A 19,258-nucleotide genomic window follows, 5' to 3' on the forward strand; every position below is an offset into this window, starting at 1 on the left:
TTGAAAAAAAGGAAGATGGAACATACTTACGTCTGTACTTGGCTGTTGGTTGGTTGGTTGGCGTTTTTTTTGTTACTTAATTAATTAATTTTGTTGTTGTTGGTTGGTTGGTTGGTTTGGTTTTTTAACAAACAAACAAACAAACAAACAGCCAACTGCCCCCTAATGTCAGTGAGCCATTGTTTATGTGCTTATGCACATAATGAGCCATTTTTTATGTGCTTATGCATAAGTTTGAAGACTCTAGAAGGCTGCTCAGGGAGTTAGGTAAGAATGAGACCACACTCTGTCTGGCTGCTTCTGGCATCTGACAAGACAGGGAAGGCAGGAGAAGCTCCCACATGTAAACATATAAGTTGTACCAAGGCAAAATTTGTCCCTAATAGAGACATGGAATTCAGTATGACTGAAATGTTCTTTCTGGGATCTGCAAAACCAAAAATATAAATACTGTTTCTAAAATAAACTGACAGCGTTTGGACTGATGGGTACAATTACCCAGATTTCATGTAAAACAACAAAAAAATTGTGAGCATTAGATCTTCAGGCTGCAAATAAATAAAGTAGGCTAAAATGCAAAAGTTTGTAATTGTTGCACTGGCTCTCTTCTAGAAACAGACTTGCTTTTAGCTAAATAAACAAACTTCATAGACCATTAAAATCTTTCTTTCCTTTGAGAATACATCTTCTGGAACAAGATGATTATGCCAAAAAGCTATCTTTTGTACAAAATAGACAATGTAACCACATATCCTTTCCTTTTGTCTTAATCATTAAGAGCATATATTTCCATGTCTATATTTATTCAAATCAGTTCAAGAAACACTGATTCCCAGGCAAGCTAAAATTTGACAGTGGTGGACAGTACACTGCCCATAATGCAGTGAACATGACAAATAGTGTTATTCACCCTATGAAAACAGGGCAAGAGCTTTGTCCTTTGTATTTAAGTGGAGAAGTGCCACTTTTCAAATGCAAACACAGTGTTGAATTCTGTATTAACAAACTGATTATCATGTTTTTTTGAAAAATATATATTGACCAAATTTCTGACACATATTACCACTTTTATTAGCTTTGTTTCAAGATCAGAGAAATACATAATTAAAAGATATTTTTGATGTTTGGAACATGTCTTGGTAAATATTTTCATGTGGCAAATGAACTACCTGATACAAATGTCAACACATCATGACAGTCACTGAAATAATGTTTATCTGGTGCTATTGAGTGCTCTGAGACTTATATCCTACATGGACTTAGCTGATCCTCTGAAAAAAAATTTTAAAAAAAAGCATTTCAGTTCTTAAGTATCTAAGTCTCAGCTCATGTAAGCACCAGATAAAATTTCTCTCTGTTTAGGACTATCCTCAAGCATAGCCTTAAATTTAAGCACTGACCTTAATCAACATGTGCTGTACATTAAACATGCGATTAAGAAGGATTTTCTTTTGAATTATGTCCTGGATTTTGTCGTCAATGTTCTATGGCAAATAAGATACTTTCATGTGTATTTGATTCTGCTGTAAATTATGACAATATCTTTTTCACTGCCAGCAATAGCCCAGTGGCACAGTACTTATCAGATTTGATTTATCTCTGGTTACCATCATTTACCACAGAAACAATGCTTTTTAGTTACTACAATTCAGCACAGAAAGTGCTAATCTATATTCCATAATGTGCCAGAAGAATACCAAAGACAGTTTTCCCAAAAGATATAGTAAGCAGAAGAAAGTATTTTCATCTTTCTGTATTATTACAACCTCATTATCTACCTGAAAACACTAAAAATAATATATGACATCATCATTATATTCAGAGAATTGTGGAATATTTAATTTTGCAAGAGTTCATATAATTCTGTTATATTAAGACAAATTAAATAACTTGTCAGTTATTCTTGATTTTCATTAAACTTAGTACAGAGCATATTCCCTAAGAATATTTTCTGATTCTCCATCAACAGCTTATTCTAATTGCATTCATGCTCTATTAGCAAATTCACATTCTTCCCGATTGACTGTAAGCTAATAATTTTTGTACTATCCTTAGCAATAGAAGTATTTGATTCCTTTAAAATACAAAACAAAACAAAAACAAAACAAAACAAAACAAAAGCCAAGATATTTGTATTGAACAGTAATTTTTTATCTTTGCTACGATGTTTTTTCCACCACCCCTCTCTCCTAGCAGGGATTAGGTGACATTATGGTTGGGCAGGTATGTCCCCTCTCCTTCTGTGAATGTTTTATTTTCCATTTCTAAAGTACAGTACTTAACATTGTTTTTCGTGAGCAGCAAACACTCAGATTTCAGAGAGTGCTTCCCAGTTTACCAAGGTAACATGCTTAAGTGTATGTTAAGTGTAACTAAATTTCTCACAATCCTTTCATATTTTCTTTTATTCAAAAAGTCTAATTGGCTCAGTTTCTATCCATGAATGAAATGTGCCCATGAGCATTCTGTGTTACTTAAGACTACCAGAATGGAATTACTTATGCCCACATTATTAAAATTTCTTAGCCACATCGAGCAACATATTAGGACCATGTACTGTGATGCTATTCAGTCTGCTGACAGGAATGGTCCCTGGCCCATGTTCTGACGCCCACACCATACGCAGGACTTGTTAGGGAAGAAAGTTAGTTGACACAGGCTAAAGGTGTGCCAGAGAGTGGAAGAGTACAGACCATAACATTCCACTGCTGGGAAGAATCTTCTTTAATTAATTAGAAGCAGTGTATCCATATCAAACATAAAAAATATTGCAGGTACAAAGCACACAGGACTTTATCTCGAGTAGAGCAGGAAAAAGTTATATATATACGACAGCTGTGTGCAGCTACAGTCAATTGTCATCTAAATTCCAATTTTAGAATAGATGGGTGTCAAATTGAAGCACAAAGAGGCAGCTCAAAAGGTCACAAAGGGACAGAATTTTACTCTGACATAATATGAATCCACAGTATCAGCATGTATAAAAATTCCTTATGGATAGAGAGAAGTTGCATTCAAGCAGTCTCGTAATGAATCCAGTGCTGAATGTGATCACGATGCAGGAGGTGAAAAGACAGTCAGAGGACTCAGATCACTTGCTAAAACAGAAGTCTGTCTTCCCTGTAACTTCTTTTGTGAAACTACTCTGCATCCATTTATTTTTTTTTTTTCTAATCCATGTTATTCCTGATAAGCTGTGAAAACGTCATGTAAAACAACATCACTTACACATATAAACCAGATTGCATGTATGCAAGAAATGCAGATTTGCTCTTGCAACTCTTACATGCACATGATTTTCAGGCAGAATTTAGGAAGCAAGTTCTGAACATTTGCTTCACCATGTCCACAATATTTTCTTCAACCAAGACGACCATTAGCCTATCAAAGAAACAAATTAAATTACCTTAGAAGAGTTTGGATTTTCAGTGAATCCACATTGATTACTATAGTAATATTTAGTTCTTTGAACAATTTATTAGGTATTGAAGTTAAAAATTGTAATTGTCTGTATCTCCTACTTCCTGTCTTACAAGAAGGTACCAAATACATCATTTTTCACTCTTCTGACTTCACTATACTATGTTTCCAAAACAAATTAAATATATTGACAGCTACCTCCCAGCAGCAGTCATCCTTCTGCTAGCATGAAACTGTGCATTCTCAGTGGCTAGTGTGCAAATAGAACTGTTTACAGGCTTGCCAGATAAATAGCAACACTGATCCCTATAGTGTACTTTGTCCAAACACAACGAATAGATGCAGTTCCTTCTTTTACTGGCTCTCTGTTGCATTCTTTAAATGGTTTTCCCTATTTGCCCTCCTTTGGTCAAGAAAAAAAAAAAGAAAGAAAGGGAAGCCCTCAGAAATTAAAGCAGTGGAAATGACAGCAGAAAATCAGAGTTATTGTGTGCAGCAAAAGAGCCAGAAGCAAGAATAATTTCCTCTGCTGTGCAGGCCAAGGAGTTTCTAAGATAGAGGCAAGCAGAGAGGAAAAGACTTTGCTGTGTATAGACCCAAGTTTAGGCACACATTCAATTCTCCAGCTCCTGACTGTCACAGTAAGGAGTTTTGTATATTTAAGAATAACATTTATTCATAATTAATAGGATCTCCCTATCAAAAATAAATAACTTTAGTGCCTTTGAAAATTTTAACTGTAAACATCTCGTTGCTTTCCAAAGAGACTCATGGCCTTAAGTGGCTAAACTACTTTTGTCAGAGGATTAAAATTTATAGGAAAAGAGGCATTTTGGAATTTTGAACCAGCATAACACAGTAATCTCAAAAATTACTCCTAAATTTTCAAGCAATCTCTCTGCTGGTTTCTTTTATATTCCACTGTTAGGAATCTAGAAAATGGCATTTCATTATTTAAAAAAGAAAATATTAAAAAAATCTTACAGATGGTATATTCATGGCAGACATAAGCACTCTCAAAACTGACATAATTGAATAAATATAGCACCAGTCTGAGATAGCTAGATATACAAGACTTCTCAGTGTTCCAGTCAGAACTGGCAAACACAGACTTTTTTAGCTATTAGAGGAACATAAATAGTTGAAATGACATATTTTTAAGACAAACTAAAAATATATATTTTTTAACCTTTTCAATTATTTTCCTTCACCGTACTTGGTAAGAGCTCTAGAGTTGCCCAAGATAGAAGATGCTATGTAAACCTAATAACAGGTATATTTTTTACCAGTATTTTGTACAATATAAGGTACTGTTAAATCTGTCCAAGATCACAGTTACATAAAGAGATTCAAGCAAATTGTATTTAAATATAACAGCTAACATCTGTGCTTTAAAATTAAAAGAACATTTTTTTCTTTATTTTCATGAAAATAATGCCATGTATAGGTTTTATTGGGCTATAGCCAAGTTATCTTTGCATATTTATATGTTTCTTTCTATTTTTTCTTTCTGAATTATCCCTTTCCTTTCTATTATTTCAGTAGTACTCTGTAAGTGTTCTTCCCTTTGAGCAATAGCTGCAAGAGGAAATATTCAGATGAAGAAGGCAAAGCGGTCACGGATGCGAGATAAAAATACCTGTCAGAAGTTATGCAATAATCATTGAACAGTGAATCATCATAAGTGGCTTATTTAACATCACAGAGTACCTAAAATAATGAGTAAAAATCCATCATAGTCTTGCTCTCTCCTTATTCTATTTTGATTAGTGTTACCTGTTTATTTCAGGTTTAGGAGTTTTTTTGTAAGCTTTATTTACCCGATAGAGATAATGTATCTGAACTGGCAAACTAGAAGTATATGCAGATAAAACTCTGAGCAGTTCAGATACAGCAGTTTGCAAAAATGGGAATGCTCTTTCAGATTTTTTAGAAATGGACAAGTGTTCAGTTAGGTTTCTCAGCATTATTGGATGTTGGCTTTTCAACTCAGCCTCCATTTTTGCTGAGGGATTTTGCATGTACAAAGTCATTCTCATTTGTGCAGAAATGAGAGCTGTATCCTGTCACTGAGATAAACTCCTTACTATAAGTTAAGAATTCCACTGTCTGTGACAGGATATGCAGGATACTCAGCTATGCAGATCAGATTCAAAGTTGAAAGATACAATTTTAACATTCTTTTTGAGCACAAAACTGCACTATTCACAAAGGAACAACTCTTTTACTATGCACATATAATTTGTTTATTCATACCAATAAAATTGCATTTCAATGCCATTCATTTCAATTGAGCATTATAATGATTTCTTTCTTCCTACCCCAAGAAATGTTAGACATGCATGCAACTTATTGTTGCTAATTTGTGTGCTTTTACTTCTGCACATTTTTATTTCACATATGTGTGAAAATCATAAATTGAGTTTAAAATTATTAATGAAGGGACCAGACAGCTCACCATTTTACCTGATTTGTATTAGAAATCAAGTAGGTTAATTTTAAAAGCAAAAAAGAACTCATTTTAAAAAGTCAATCGAGTGTCCCATTCAAAATAGCTGATATTTATGCTTATGCAAATATAACGCTATAATGTCTATCACAGCTGTGATAAAACTACACAAATACTTTCCAGAAACAAGAAATAACTAAAAAACCCAAAATTCTTCTTTTGTCTTATTAAATGTACAAAATTGCAATTTCCTTTTATTTTTTTTTGGGGGGGTGAGGGGAGCAGGACGGGGCAGGGAGAAGGACACTTTTCCAAAACAATAAAGGCTTCTTGCTTAAAACATCTTTCCCTCTATTTCTGTTAAACGTCCACAGAAAATGCTGTGTTACATACTCTACCATACAGAAACAGGCCTTTATGATCATAATTAGATGAAAATACCCCAAAAATATTACATGGACTTTTTTTTTAATACTTTGAAAGTTAATCAAAGGATTGTGAGACACTTCTTGTCCTGGTATAAAGACATGAACATTTTTCTCTTCCAGGTCATTTGTTCTAATCTGTTTCAGGGAGATAGATAATGTTTGTAAGTCAAACTGTTCTTTGTGCTAGCTCTGCGGTAGATTATTTGAAATAAATTGATGATTCAATTCCTAAACATTCAACTGTGTAAAGACTTTTGAAAGCTTTTTAATTTTATTTGTAAACCAACACGACATGGATAGGTCAAGTTGAGCAGGTGCCAAATACATCATGGAATGAGAAACTCAGACTACATCTATAGTTTCACATGAACATAGGGACTTGTGCTCAGACCCAAGCCTGATCCCTGTGGTTGTGTACAGCCCTTCGTTGTACCTTGGCTGCAGAGTCAGTCAATGGTTATCCAGGCTATGAAACAGAGGTACAGAATGAGGACGAGCCTACTTTTAAATTTTTTGGATGGTACAAACAAGACTCATGCAAATAATTTGATTCTGCAAGCCTAGACCTATGTGATCTATCAAAGGTAGTGTTGGTATTTCATATCCATGCCACATAAACCAAAACAGCCAGGGAAAGGGATTTTTTTTCCTTCCAATTCACCTTGCTCAGCCCACCAGCTCCTTGGGGTAGAGACCAGCTTTTTTATTCTCTTTCTGTGTGTATGTCATACCTAACGTGATAAAATCCTAATTCATACATAAAATATGTTGGAGGTGTTAGCAATAATTACTATGATAATGATATATTTTCATCAGTGAAGATGAAGATGCTTCTGTGTATGTAGAAGATATTGCAAAGTTAATTAGGACTCTACTTTAGAACACAATTATTATTCCAGAATGTCTCTGTGCATAAACGCTGTTATTCTGTGTAGTAAATCATTACTTTCTGCAGTTTGTTTTAAACCTGCTTCCAAAGTAGATTAAGCTATGCTGAAGTAATTTTTTAGAAGCAAACTAAGCATTTCTACATAGAAAGTTAAGGTATTATGATGATATTCAGCTGTTTTCATACTTAAAAAATCCTAACCTCTTACTAGGAAGAAAAAAATATTCTATCACTCATGTCAGTATGTAATTTTAGGAGAACTCTGAAGTATTATGAAAGAATTGTACATCTAGAGTGATTCACAATTACAGAAAAAAACAAAACACAAAACAAAACATAAAACAAATGAAAGCTACTTCTTATGGTCAATTATCAACCAAAACACTACTGAGCTGAATGTTATAGTGCTATTCCCACTGTTATCATCTCAGAACCTGGCCAAAAATATTAGAAATAGATCAGAATCAGACTGATCAAGTATTCATTGTGAAGATGGTCTCTCTTAAATATCCTACAGAATGTGGTACAAGAGAGTTTGAATCTTGAATTAGTGGCTTGGGTCACTACAGTAAAAACACTTATAAAAATAATGGCTAATATCATGAATTCAGACTGAAAAATTAGATAGAAATAGTTAGAATCTATTTTAAAAATAGAGGAATTTCAAAAGATACATTTTACTTTCCTCACAAGTGTTATTCACTTGTTCAAGTTCAGAATCTCTTTTATGTTTTATGAACATTCAAGTCATTATGAAAGTTTCTTAACTGTTTGCAGAAAGGCAGTGTTCAAATCACATGGATGAATGAGAGGAAATAAGGGTAAATTACACAGTAAGAGAAATATGCAAGTTAGAAGAAGCCTGGAGTCACTCTATAAGAAAACTGTTTTCAAAAACCCTACAATGTATTGATCCCATCACAATTTTTCATTCTAAATACTTAAAAATTATATAAAAAAAAATATTATTCAAAATATATTATTTGAGTAAAGATCTACTTTTGATGTATTCTGCTCAGAATAATAAACAGAACATGTATGTGGAAATTGTTGTTTGAATATGTCCAATGGCTTAGATCACTAAGGTGAAAATTTGACAATGGGACATAAAAAAAAAACCTTTTAAATATGAGGATTTGTATTTTTTTGTACCTTAAAATTTGTAATATAGCTGCTGCTGTGTTCATTTATCCATGCAATGACCTAAACCTCAAACAACAAAGAAGCGAACCTCTAAGTCCCCACTATGAAGCCCTTGGTTTCAATCACACACCATAATCATAATTTCAACTGATTACTGTATTATTTATGTCAAATGGATATAATTTTATCGAATGTGTATGATCTTATCAGTTCATGACCTGGTTGTCCTTCAATTGTTTTGTCTCCTTGCTGTTCTCTTGTTATTGAAAATGGCAAATGAAAGTGCCAAGCTTACCTTCTCGGTTTTCATGCACTCTCCTCTTTACTCCATGTCCCTATCATGGCTTGTCTACGTTAACTAGTACTAAGCTTTTCATATTACTTTGAATATAAATATTTTCAATATTTTTGCTGTTACGTTATTTATTTCTGTGGAATGAAGAGACTGGCTAGAGCAACATAGTGATACATTTTTGTGTGAGGGTTTTATAACACTTTTTAGTGTATTTTCAAGTCAATTCCTTTTTACAGTCTAGCATTTTATTTCGTTCCTGCTGGCTTTGTACATTGGGAGACACTTTTCAGGGAATTATTTCCCAGTCTTTTTTCCCAAGAAGAGTTCAGATTTCTCATGATACAATTTATCTTTTCTATGGTTCCGCATGGAACGTACCCATTGGAGCACCATGCAGGAATCACCAGGCAGACACAACTTGAGCAGAGACACTCATATGGCACAGTTGAAAGCTCCATATAGAGCTACCAGCTTACATTCATTGCTATTGACCTAATGGCACAGCTTAAGCAAGTTAGTTCTCCCAGCTGTTCTACCATGCCTATACTGCTCTGCAGCCTTCAATTCCAGAGCGAGATAGGTCAGAAATAGACTGAATTTTCTGGACCATGCTTCACTGCACAATGTGGGCATACGTAGTCTATCAGAGACTTGATTGACCTAAACCATTTTATATCATCTGCAAATACCGCCACCTTTTTCTCATTTCCATTTCTAGATAATAGTATTTTTAAACTCCATGGATCTCTGTATAGACACATGGGGAACTCCGCTTCTACTAAAATGTTCTGTTTATCCTTGTGACTTTTTTCTCTCAGGCACAGATACTCTGGTAATGCTTTACTAGCTTATTCCACTACACAGAAACTATGCTAAAGGCTTTTTTGTCAGTTCATATACACTAGATTGATTAATTCTTTCCCACTATCAAAATTCTAATAGATTGACAATCTTTCTGTTTAATTTTCCTGGACAGGTGCCAGCTACCTTCTTCCAAAACCCCATAGTCACAATGTCATGTCCTATGCCACAGTTTCTCAATGGTGTCTGATTTAGAAGATTCTCTACTACCTTTTTTAAAAATGATAAACACAACTTGGAACATTCTTTGGCTACTAGCTTTTGTTAGAAAATTAAAGAAAAATAATCTACTGGCTTCTTCCTATTTCTTTTAGTCACACTTGCAACAACATCCTCTTTCATGGCTCAGTCTTGCACACTCCTTTGAAGTGGTTACCTGAGATAGGTAGCTGCCTCAATATGTCTGTCTTTCATTCTCCATCCCTCCTCTGGTAAAAACAAATGCAAAGACACAGTTTAGAATCTTTGCAATGTCCTTGTCCTGACCAACTGCAGTTCAAGAAACACACCAGTTCTCTTCTAGCTTGCTACATTTGACATCTGAAAAATTGTCTACATTTATTTGAATGCCTTTGGCTATTTGCTCTAACTTCCACATATCTCTGCTAATTTCCATCCTGAAGTTTACCTGCTAGAACTTACGCTCTCTTCTGTTCATTTTACTTAAAAATCTCCCTTTCTTTTACAGACACTTTTAGTTCAAATAGTTTTTGTATTCTGCAATATACTTTTTCTTCTTTCCTAATGTTTTTTTAATACAGCTGTTTCCATACATGCTGCAACTTCTTATACAGTATTTTTGCTGAATATGAGGATTCTGTTTCATACATTTTAATAATTTCTTTTTAAAAAAATCATTCTACTGACAAACTAGTTTTTATATTATGTTCTTTAAGAAGCTGAATTTAATTTTATTATGGTTGCAATTACACTGTAGCTCAACTAAAGTTCCTTCCTGAATCAAATTCCTCTTATATATTCGTCTTGCCTTATTCATTGAACATGTTATTAATAATGAATTATTTACCCATTGCTACAAACATTGTGCTAATTTTCTTTTCTTTGCTCCTGTTTTTCACTATACAATTATAACCTAGAATTTAGCTAAAGAATATGTTAGAAAAGTAAAATAAAACAGAAAAATATTATTCTTGATTTTGTGGCAGTTTTAGGTTTGAGATTCAAAGAAAAGAAGTATAACTGAATCTGGATTCTCAAGTGGGTTATGTAATACTACTCATTTATATTGCTTACTTTCAACATTTTACCTCTAATTTTTTAGACCCTCATACCAGAAAAGTGTAAAATGTAGACCAATGTTTATCTGTAAACAAATTGCTCAACAATATTGTTTATGTTAGCTGAAAAAAATTTAATCCCTAAACTATCAAGAAAATAAATATTTCATTGTTATTTGAAACAAAAGTCTCAGGCCTAGAGCAAAACAGAACAGTGTTGTGTCACCAGATATAATCATCATTGTAATGCACATACTGCATCAGAACTGGTGTGATTAGATAATCAGTGCTACAAAACTCAAGTGTTTAGATGGTAATGAAAGAGATGAAATTTGTACTGATAGATTACAGTTTAGTACTAAAGAATGTTTCTTAGAGGTAAATGATGGAAGACTAGTTAGAGAAAGTCAGAGTCATAAGTTGTTAGGTCATAGCTAAGTGAAATTTCACATTGGTCTTTAAAGTATGAGCAGATGATTGACACCTGGCATTTTAGCCTACACAAAATAAGCTGATTGTCTCGGGACAGGTTTTTTAGGAATGGCTGTCACATCTCAGAACTGGTATCCAGATTTAGAAGCTTTCAGTAAAGCAAATCTAAAGACTGAGGTGATTAAAAGACCTCTCTGAAGGACTGATAAATAACAAGGGAAAACTGAGCTGTCTGTGCTGAGAATGATCTGTAGCAAAGATCTTCACAGGTTAGGACTGCCAGTACAGCACCTTTCAGAACAATTAAGTGCTTTATAAAAATAAATAAATTAATACCATTCAGGAAGATTTGTTTTCCCGATTTGCTGTCCTAAAAGACTTGCTGCTTTATAAAAGGGTTGGTATTGCAATGTTAATGTCTTTGGCTTATTTGGATGAGATAAACGTCATAAACTCTTGAAGTCAAGGAGATTACAGTTCCTAATAAAATACAGAAGGGTGCTGAATAGAATAAAAAGACATTTTAGATGAAAGTCTTACTTAAGGGTTCTACAACTGGCTCAGCCTCCAAAAGGAATTATGAAGGTATTTTTGAGATCTATCACACTCTTTCCCGACACCCAACCATAGTCAAAAGGCAACTGAAGAAATAAGTAAGGTTTTGCAACCAGACAGAAGCCATGGGCTGAAAGATGATCAGACGGAAGGCAAAATGTTTTTTCTTCTTTCCAAACCATTAAACTATGTAAATAGTTACTTCAAAATAATACACATACTGTTTATTCACAAGATACTACTCAATCATAAAAAGAAGATCTTAGGACAGTTCTCTTGACTTAATTTTATTCTTAAAGATGTTAGCCTGGCAATGGCAATGTTTAAACCATCTAACCAAGGACACTTGGAAAATAATCCACCATCAGAAAATAAAATTGAGCAACTTCCCCACTAATATCAGACGATACTTTTGTTGTTGATGATTATGTCGTCCTAAAAAACAATCAAAGTTTTGTCTTTTTTTAAAAGCATTGAACATTGCCTTCTTCAGTGGTTTCTGAATCCAAGAGCAGCCATTTTTCCTCACTGTTCCTAAAACTGTGTCTATATTATTCCTACTATTAATAGCAGAAAGAGCTAATTTTTATTCCCGCAAAGGGAACACTTTCATATAGCTTTTTGAATAGTACTTACTCAAATATGGTGGTTTGTAAGGCGCTCGTGTATTAGACAGCAGTCCATCCAACTCCTTCCTCTCCAGAGTGTTGTGAAGGGCCTTCTCTTTGCCGAAGGTGGAGAAGGACCTTTCTGCCCCCGGCTGGGCTTCTGGTGTTTCAAACACTTCAGTGTCTGGAACGGAGTCCATGCCAGGTACATGCAGATTGCTGCGGTAATCTGCAGCTTGGCGTCCATCGGATGGAACAAAGGAAGGCATCCAGCACCGATCTGAGTGGCCCAGTGCTTTACATTCCTCTGTGCAATTGGAGAAGAGATCCATGCCTGCAAGCATGAGAGAAAAAGAAACTACAGATACAAGCTTCAGCATCATGAACAGCTGCTGACAGATAAGAAAGATTATGCCGAGCAAAGAGAGAAGTGGAAAAAGAAATGTCGTAAGAACTTCTTCCACTACCTTCATCTCCTCAACAAAAAAATAGAAGAAAAAAAACCTGACTGTCCAGACTTCAAAAGTCAAAGACACCATTTAGTAAGCATAAACAAATGCCAAAATGTCATACACATACAAAAATATCACAAGAAGAGGGGTACTGGTGGTTCTATCTCACAAAATAGCTTTCAGATCTCACTGTTAGAACCCATTCAAATAAGGCTCAATTCCACTTGTAGGTTGATGTCTGCGGTTTATCAGTTGAAAATACTTGTTGAGAACATGAAGGAATTTTTTCAACATAAAAGCATCTCTGACCAGAGAAACTCAATGTCCTGATCGAGGAACCACAGATTTCATTTACAAAAATGAAATATTAATGAGTCCTATAAAGGAACTATCTGTGCATACATTAGTATACACATAGAGCCTATTGATATTAAAAGCAGATCTTACAAAGTAGGAATCCAGCTTTCAAGTGATCAGGATGCCTTATTAAATCAATAGTTACATCATTCTTTCAGAGACAGTTTTCACTGCTATCGCAGCAAACCTTACTATCATCAAGTCATCCAAGTAGTGGGACAGAATGCTATAATAAATTACTGTAATTAGTGGTACAAAAGTAGCTGTAGTCTGATGTGACATGGCCGTGGATACTATTGACAAAATTGTTAATGCTTCCCTTATATAAGCAAACACTTTTCCCTGCCAGAGTGTAACTCTTTTCTTACAAATCCTTTAACGATATTAAGATTTCAAATGACAAGCTATGCTTCTATTGACTACCTATAGATCAGCCTTCCAAAATAGTATTTTGAGACTGTGAGTTACTAAATTGTTGGATTATACTTGTTTTGAGAGAAATGGCATATGAAATCTTAGGCATAGAGGAAAATAAATACTAACGTCTCCAAGTTGATAGTCAATATTTTACAGAAAAGCAGAACGATAAAGAAATATCTTATTCTTGTATTTATAAGAAGAACTGAGTGTCTTAGAATAGGTGTATGTCAAAACTGAACTAAATCTGTTGTAAACATTGCATTTACAAGCATTGCACTAGAATTATAAAAAATGACATTACTTGCAGAAGAAATAGGGCAAAATTTTGAACAGCTGTAATAAGACTCACGTAATGTAGCTTGCGCACCAGCCAAGATTGTAAAGAACCGGATTAGCTGGTCTCTAATATGAGGATTAGTATTAAGAATCCTACCACTGTTTTGCACCATAATTCGATTTGTATTAGTAATAGTTGTGCGATATCTCACACTGCAAAAAATCTCTTCAGCAAGCAAGAATCTTTCTGAATGATCAAGTGCCTGAGTACTAAAGGCAGTCACTTAGGCAGAGAGGAAAATAATGAAGGAAAAATAAGCTTTGTATCTCAGATTATCCTCACTTTATAATGACTTTTTAATTTTAAATTGAGTAATATACAATACTAGGTCCACTTTCGATTAGAACCTTGCATTGATAATTGGCATGCAGAAGTCTGAAAATAAATTACTGATCAGTGAACTGTTGAAGAATGCAGACATGAACTGCAGATATGATTAAGGAGTCAGATGAAGATCATCAGGCAAGGCGTACAAATTGTATAGTTCTAAATTCTGTGGTGGTAGTAGCTATCAAAGACTGAAAAGAAAGATTTAGATGCAGGCTTTCTAGAAAGAAGTTAATACATAGCAATGTCTATAAAACTGTGTGTGTATCTCATGTATTGAAATATCTGCACAAAAATATGTCAGACAAGAAAATATATATTTTATTAATCTAACTTTTTGCCATTCAGAAGACTTACGTGACAATTAAGATAAATGGTTATTGAATTTTTCAGGCTACACACAAACAACAAATAACCCTAGTTTTAATAAAAAAAAAATTATTACAGTTAATTTTGCTAACAGTGTATCAATGAACATAATCATTCAACATTTCCTGAAAGACAGCAGGAGAAAGAAAAGATTATGAATGAATATTAAATTACATTCTTTTGTATATGGGGAGGGAGACACTATAATACTATTTTTTAATATAGGCAGTCACAGACAGACCCTTTTTTGCCCTTCATAAATTTTAATTTCTCCTGGAAAACTATCCTCCATTTTACTATTTTGTTTCCACATCGGCTGCTGAACTGTAAAATGTCTCTGTCGAAATATTGGTTTTCAGTTCCTTTTTGAATACTGCTTGTCTACTGCAATGCATTGAATAGTATTATATAACAGTTTATTATGAAAGAGATTTTATAGCCACTATAAATCAGGATTTTGAATAAAAAAATTACTGAATGTAGCGGATACAGTATGTAAGCTGGTCTGACAAACTTTTCCCCCCTTGAAGATAGGAATATTTAAATTTTAACAAAACAAAACCCAGAAAAATTGGAATTTTAATATATACTACTGGAATATACATCTATAATGTAAATGCTTGTATAGGATGGGAACAAAATCTTTGGAGGGGTGTTCGTGTATTGTTCCTATTTGGATCAGTCACAACATTCCCTGAGAGTTTAATGGACACAGAACCAAGTCTTCGGCTTTAGTATTTTGACAGAAAATAAATTCAACTTAGCACTCTGATTTTGAAATCCCTGGGCACCTATGTGTATTTATGCTGACTAAGATATAAATGCTGGCTATTCTTCCTCCACTTTTTTCCTGTGGGTCATGGTATAGAATTCTGCATTTCTAATAGAAAAACATTAGAAGCAGAGGAGGCAAAGGCTATTTGTTGTTTTCCAAGAAGGAAGGATATATCTTAGGAAACAAAGTAAAACATTCAGCACAGAACACCTTCATATACCAAGAATAATGTTATTGATTTATAACAGAAAGAAACGTTCAGCAGTAGAACACTTCCATCTCATCTCCCTCATGAATCTGGTTATGTCTAGAATCCTTCAGAACTAAACTATCCTTCATAATTGCAAATCCAAATTAAAGAAAAATGCTTTATATTTTTCATTTAGTTATCACATTAGACAGATGCAGATAAGCTGAGTTTTTAAAGGTGACTCTGAGTTCTGAATTCCAAATATCCTTCGCAGATGCACACAGATAGTTTAATGCACTGAAATGCTGAGAAATGATAAGCATTGCACTGTTTCAAATACAGCCTTCATATAAAAGCTTATGGCAAGGGCCATTAGTTCATCCCTACTTGCTCGAGTCTTATTACTAGATATGCGAGTGGGCAATTTGCTCTTTCACATAGCCTTAACTTTGCAGATTTTGAAGCAAAACAAGCCCACATCCCTCCCTTGAAAGGAAAACAAAAACTTGTAAAGGAGTTCAATATTAAGTTTGATATCTGCATCTGAATTTCCTGTACTCAGGTGCTTTGAATCAGATAGTTGGTAGTGTTACATTTCTGAAGCATATTCCCAATTTGCTTCCTTTTTTTATATTTCAAAAGGAGAAAAATCAAAATTTCTATGTGTATGATTTCTAATTGGTTTGAAAGGCAGTTTACATCAAAGCAAAATTTAGGCCTAAAAGCATTTTTAAATAATGTATTCTTTCTTAATTTAATTAAGGGAGAAGATCCATACACCAAGTAAATGAGTGAACAAATTCACATGTGTGACTGAGTAAATGTTGTAAAAAAGTGCAAAAAAAAATTATTAAATGTTGACAAAGTTATTTTATAGCATTGTTATTGAGAGGGGTTCTTTTTCCCAACACATGCCATTTTTTCACAACTTTGGCTTTTATTTGGAATTAAATGGCAGTTTTCATTTCTTCTGTGGCAGCTTTTCTTAAAAAAGACAGTTAGATGGACGGTAGGCATGATGTAGGGAACCAGGACTCCTTTTCAGAGCTCCATTACCAGAACCATCGTCCTTTTCGTTAGATTATCCTTGAACAAGTTACTCATTTCCTTATGATTCATGCTTTGTGTCAGTAAATAAGGATAATGATGTTAAGCTCTTTGCAGAAGACCTTATCTACTGAAGAACTGGACTTTATGGAAAAGAATTATTATCATTCTTTCTTGCTAAGTAATTGGTGTGCTGCCTGGGATAAAACTGATTTCATCTGCGTGAGAACATGAATAGAGACTCAAACATCTTGGATATTCAACTCTTCCAAATCTCAGCTTCAGAATTTCAAAGCCCTATCTGGACCACTGAAACGTGAACACTATTAAGCATGCAGTTCAAGGAAAAAAAAAAAAAAAAATAAAAGCAAAAAAAAAAAAAAAAAAAAAAAGCCAAAACCAAGAAAGGAAAAAGAAACCACCCTCAGCTTGAGTCAAAGCACTTTTCTAAGCCATTTTCATGTTCACTTTCACTTTATCCGAGATAGGCTCTTAGCTCAAGTGACCTTCAAAACAGGATTTAGCTGTCACTCTGCATTGCCTCAGAAGGAATACTGGTTTTGTCTGTCCCTTTATCACTGAAATTCTACCCTTGGCTTCTCGAATTCTACTCGTTATGAACACTGAAATATCATAGCTCTTCTGCAATAATGCATACTAGCCCTTATGGGGTTTACCTAACCGGTATGGAAAAGGTGTGAGATAACGTTTCAGCCTGTGCCTTTGTATTAGACCCCTATGATTCCCTTCATAAAGTTCACTAGTGGAACTCTAATTTTAAATCTCAGCTTGTCACCAGTGTATACTGTCTGGTGCTGCACGAAAGAGATTATCAAAAGAGCTGATGCATTTTGTAGTATATACATTACAGTACATTTACTTAGCTTCGCATCTTGGATATTCCTTCCTGAAGTGAATCTGAGAGATCACAACAATTCAGTGAGAAAGGTTTAACAAAGGTAATACTGTCAAGAACCCTGCATGTTCAGCTTGAGAAAGCTGAGTAGCTAGTGAGCAACCATACAAAATAAGTTGATGGCACGAGTCCAGATCTTACGGGACAGGTGTCTAATCATACAATTTAAACATACACACATGCAGGGTATTAATTGGCACCCAAGTCGGCAATTTCACAATGGAGGCCAAGAATTTAATCAAGCATGGGAAATAAACTAACCTCACACTTAGGAATTACTCCTGCAGAACGTGATTGAAGTACAGTGTGTTGTTAATAATAGGCAGTAGTGTTGTATAAGTTGCATTTGTTCTACAACAAGTAGCAGCTTTTGTCTCAACAATTTTCAGGCAAAGAAGAGCATAAGTAATTACAACATGTGCATGGTGTTTGAGAAACCCCTCCTATGTTTTCAAAAACTTCATGTACTTCTTCACCTTTGGAAAACCATTTTCCAAAAAGCTTGGATTCCTATCCCAGTTAGTGATATGGCTACTCAATGCACAAGAATTAGGCTCTTGAACACTTGAGAACCCCACTATTTGCCATTCCCTGATAAATGTAGGTGACAGTACTTTTGTAGTTCATGGATATAAAGGTAGATAAGAATGTAGATAATTACAAAGCGTTCAGGTGGTACATTAATGAGAACGATACTAATTCCTTACACACCAGCACATTTGAAACCAGGATTATATCACTGTTAGGAAAAAGTATTTTGTAAAAAGGTGAACTAGAATCTTATTTCAAAAGATAAGAAAACATTTTGGGGTTGTTCAGCCTAGAGAAGAGAAGGCTCTGGGAAGAACTTATTGCTGAAAGTCCCTTTCAGTACTTAAAAGAGCTTGTAAGAAAGATGGGGACAAACTTTATAGTGGGGCCTGTAGTGATATGACAAGGGGTAATGGTTTTAAACTAAAAGAAGGGGCATTCAGACTAGGAAGGATAAGGAAGAAATTTTTTATTATGAGAGTGGCGAGACACTGGATCAAGTTGCCCAGAGAGGTGGTAGATGCCCCATCCCTGGAAACATTCAAGGTCAGGTTGGACGGGGTTCTGAGCAACCTGATCTGGTTGAAGAAGTCTCTGATCATTGCAGGGGAGCTGGACTAGATGACCTTTAAAGGTCACTTCCAACCCAAACTATTCTATCATTGTATGATACACAGAATAGCTAAGTTCAACATTTTCAGTAAATAATTGTGCAGGATAAATCTATGACACAGTGATAGGTTTTCGTCCTGCAAGTTTTCCTTCCCAACTAATAATTAACCATGACTTTTGACAGTCAGTCTGGCTAGCAGTGGATTACTATAGAATAGCTACTTGTGTGCCACATTACTGTTCAGTGGTGACAGTAACAGAAGTCTTGTACAGAACAGTAAAAAGATGTTTCACGAGCATAACACACTGCTGATTACAACTGGTAGGGAGTGAGTTTTACTTTTCAATGTGAATTATCTAGTAAATATTTTTGAATACAAATACAATGCTTTTGAAAACAAACATGATGCTGCATAGTATCAGGTAACATCTTAAAAAAAATAGTCCAAACTTCTGCCATGTTATAAACCAGTGTTTTCCTTCAACAATTTAGAAAGAGTTGATTATAGAGCACCAGAATGACTAGAAAACACAGAAGGCATACCTCCAGATATTTCCTCCAGCCATTCAAGATCAAACAGAATTTATGCTCTTTTTTTTTTTCATT

At 34.5% G+C, this 19,258-nt stretch overlaps 1 protein-coding gene across 6 annotated transcripts in view; it reads right to left on the bottom strand.

The window, feature by feature from the left end:
* Nucleotides 1-19,258, bottom strand: part of PCDH10 (protocadherin 10) — a 40,776-nt gene that overhangs the window by 12,906 nt on the left and 8,612 nt on the right. For 4 of the 6 annotated variants that reach the window (XM_065062044.1, XM_065062043.1, XM_065062042.1 and 1 more), the window contains exon 4: nucleotides 12,347-12,652. The exons of 1 other annotated variant lie outside the window; for it this stretch is intronic. In XM_065062044.1, the coding sequence (XP_064918116.1) occupies nucleotides 12,347-12,652 (306 nt within the window). Of the gene's footprint in view, nucleotides 1-130; nucleotides 3,382-12,346; nucleotides 12,653-19,258 lie in introns of those variants that run through there. One more of the 6 variants, XM_065062046.1, reaches the window with a different exon arrangement.

The sequence above is a fragment of the Columba livia genome, chromosome 4 (genome assembly GCF_036013475.1).
Source record: "Columba livia isolate bColLiv1 breed racing homer chromosome 4, bColLiv1.pat.W.v2, whole genome shotgun sequence".
Classification (NCBI taxonomy): domain Eukaryota; kingdom Metazoa; phylum Chordata; class Aves; order Columbiformes; family Columbidae; genus Columba; species Columba livia.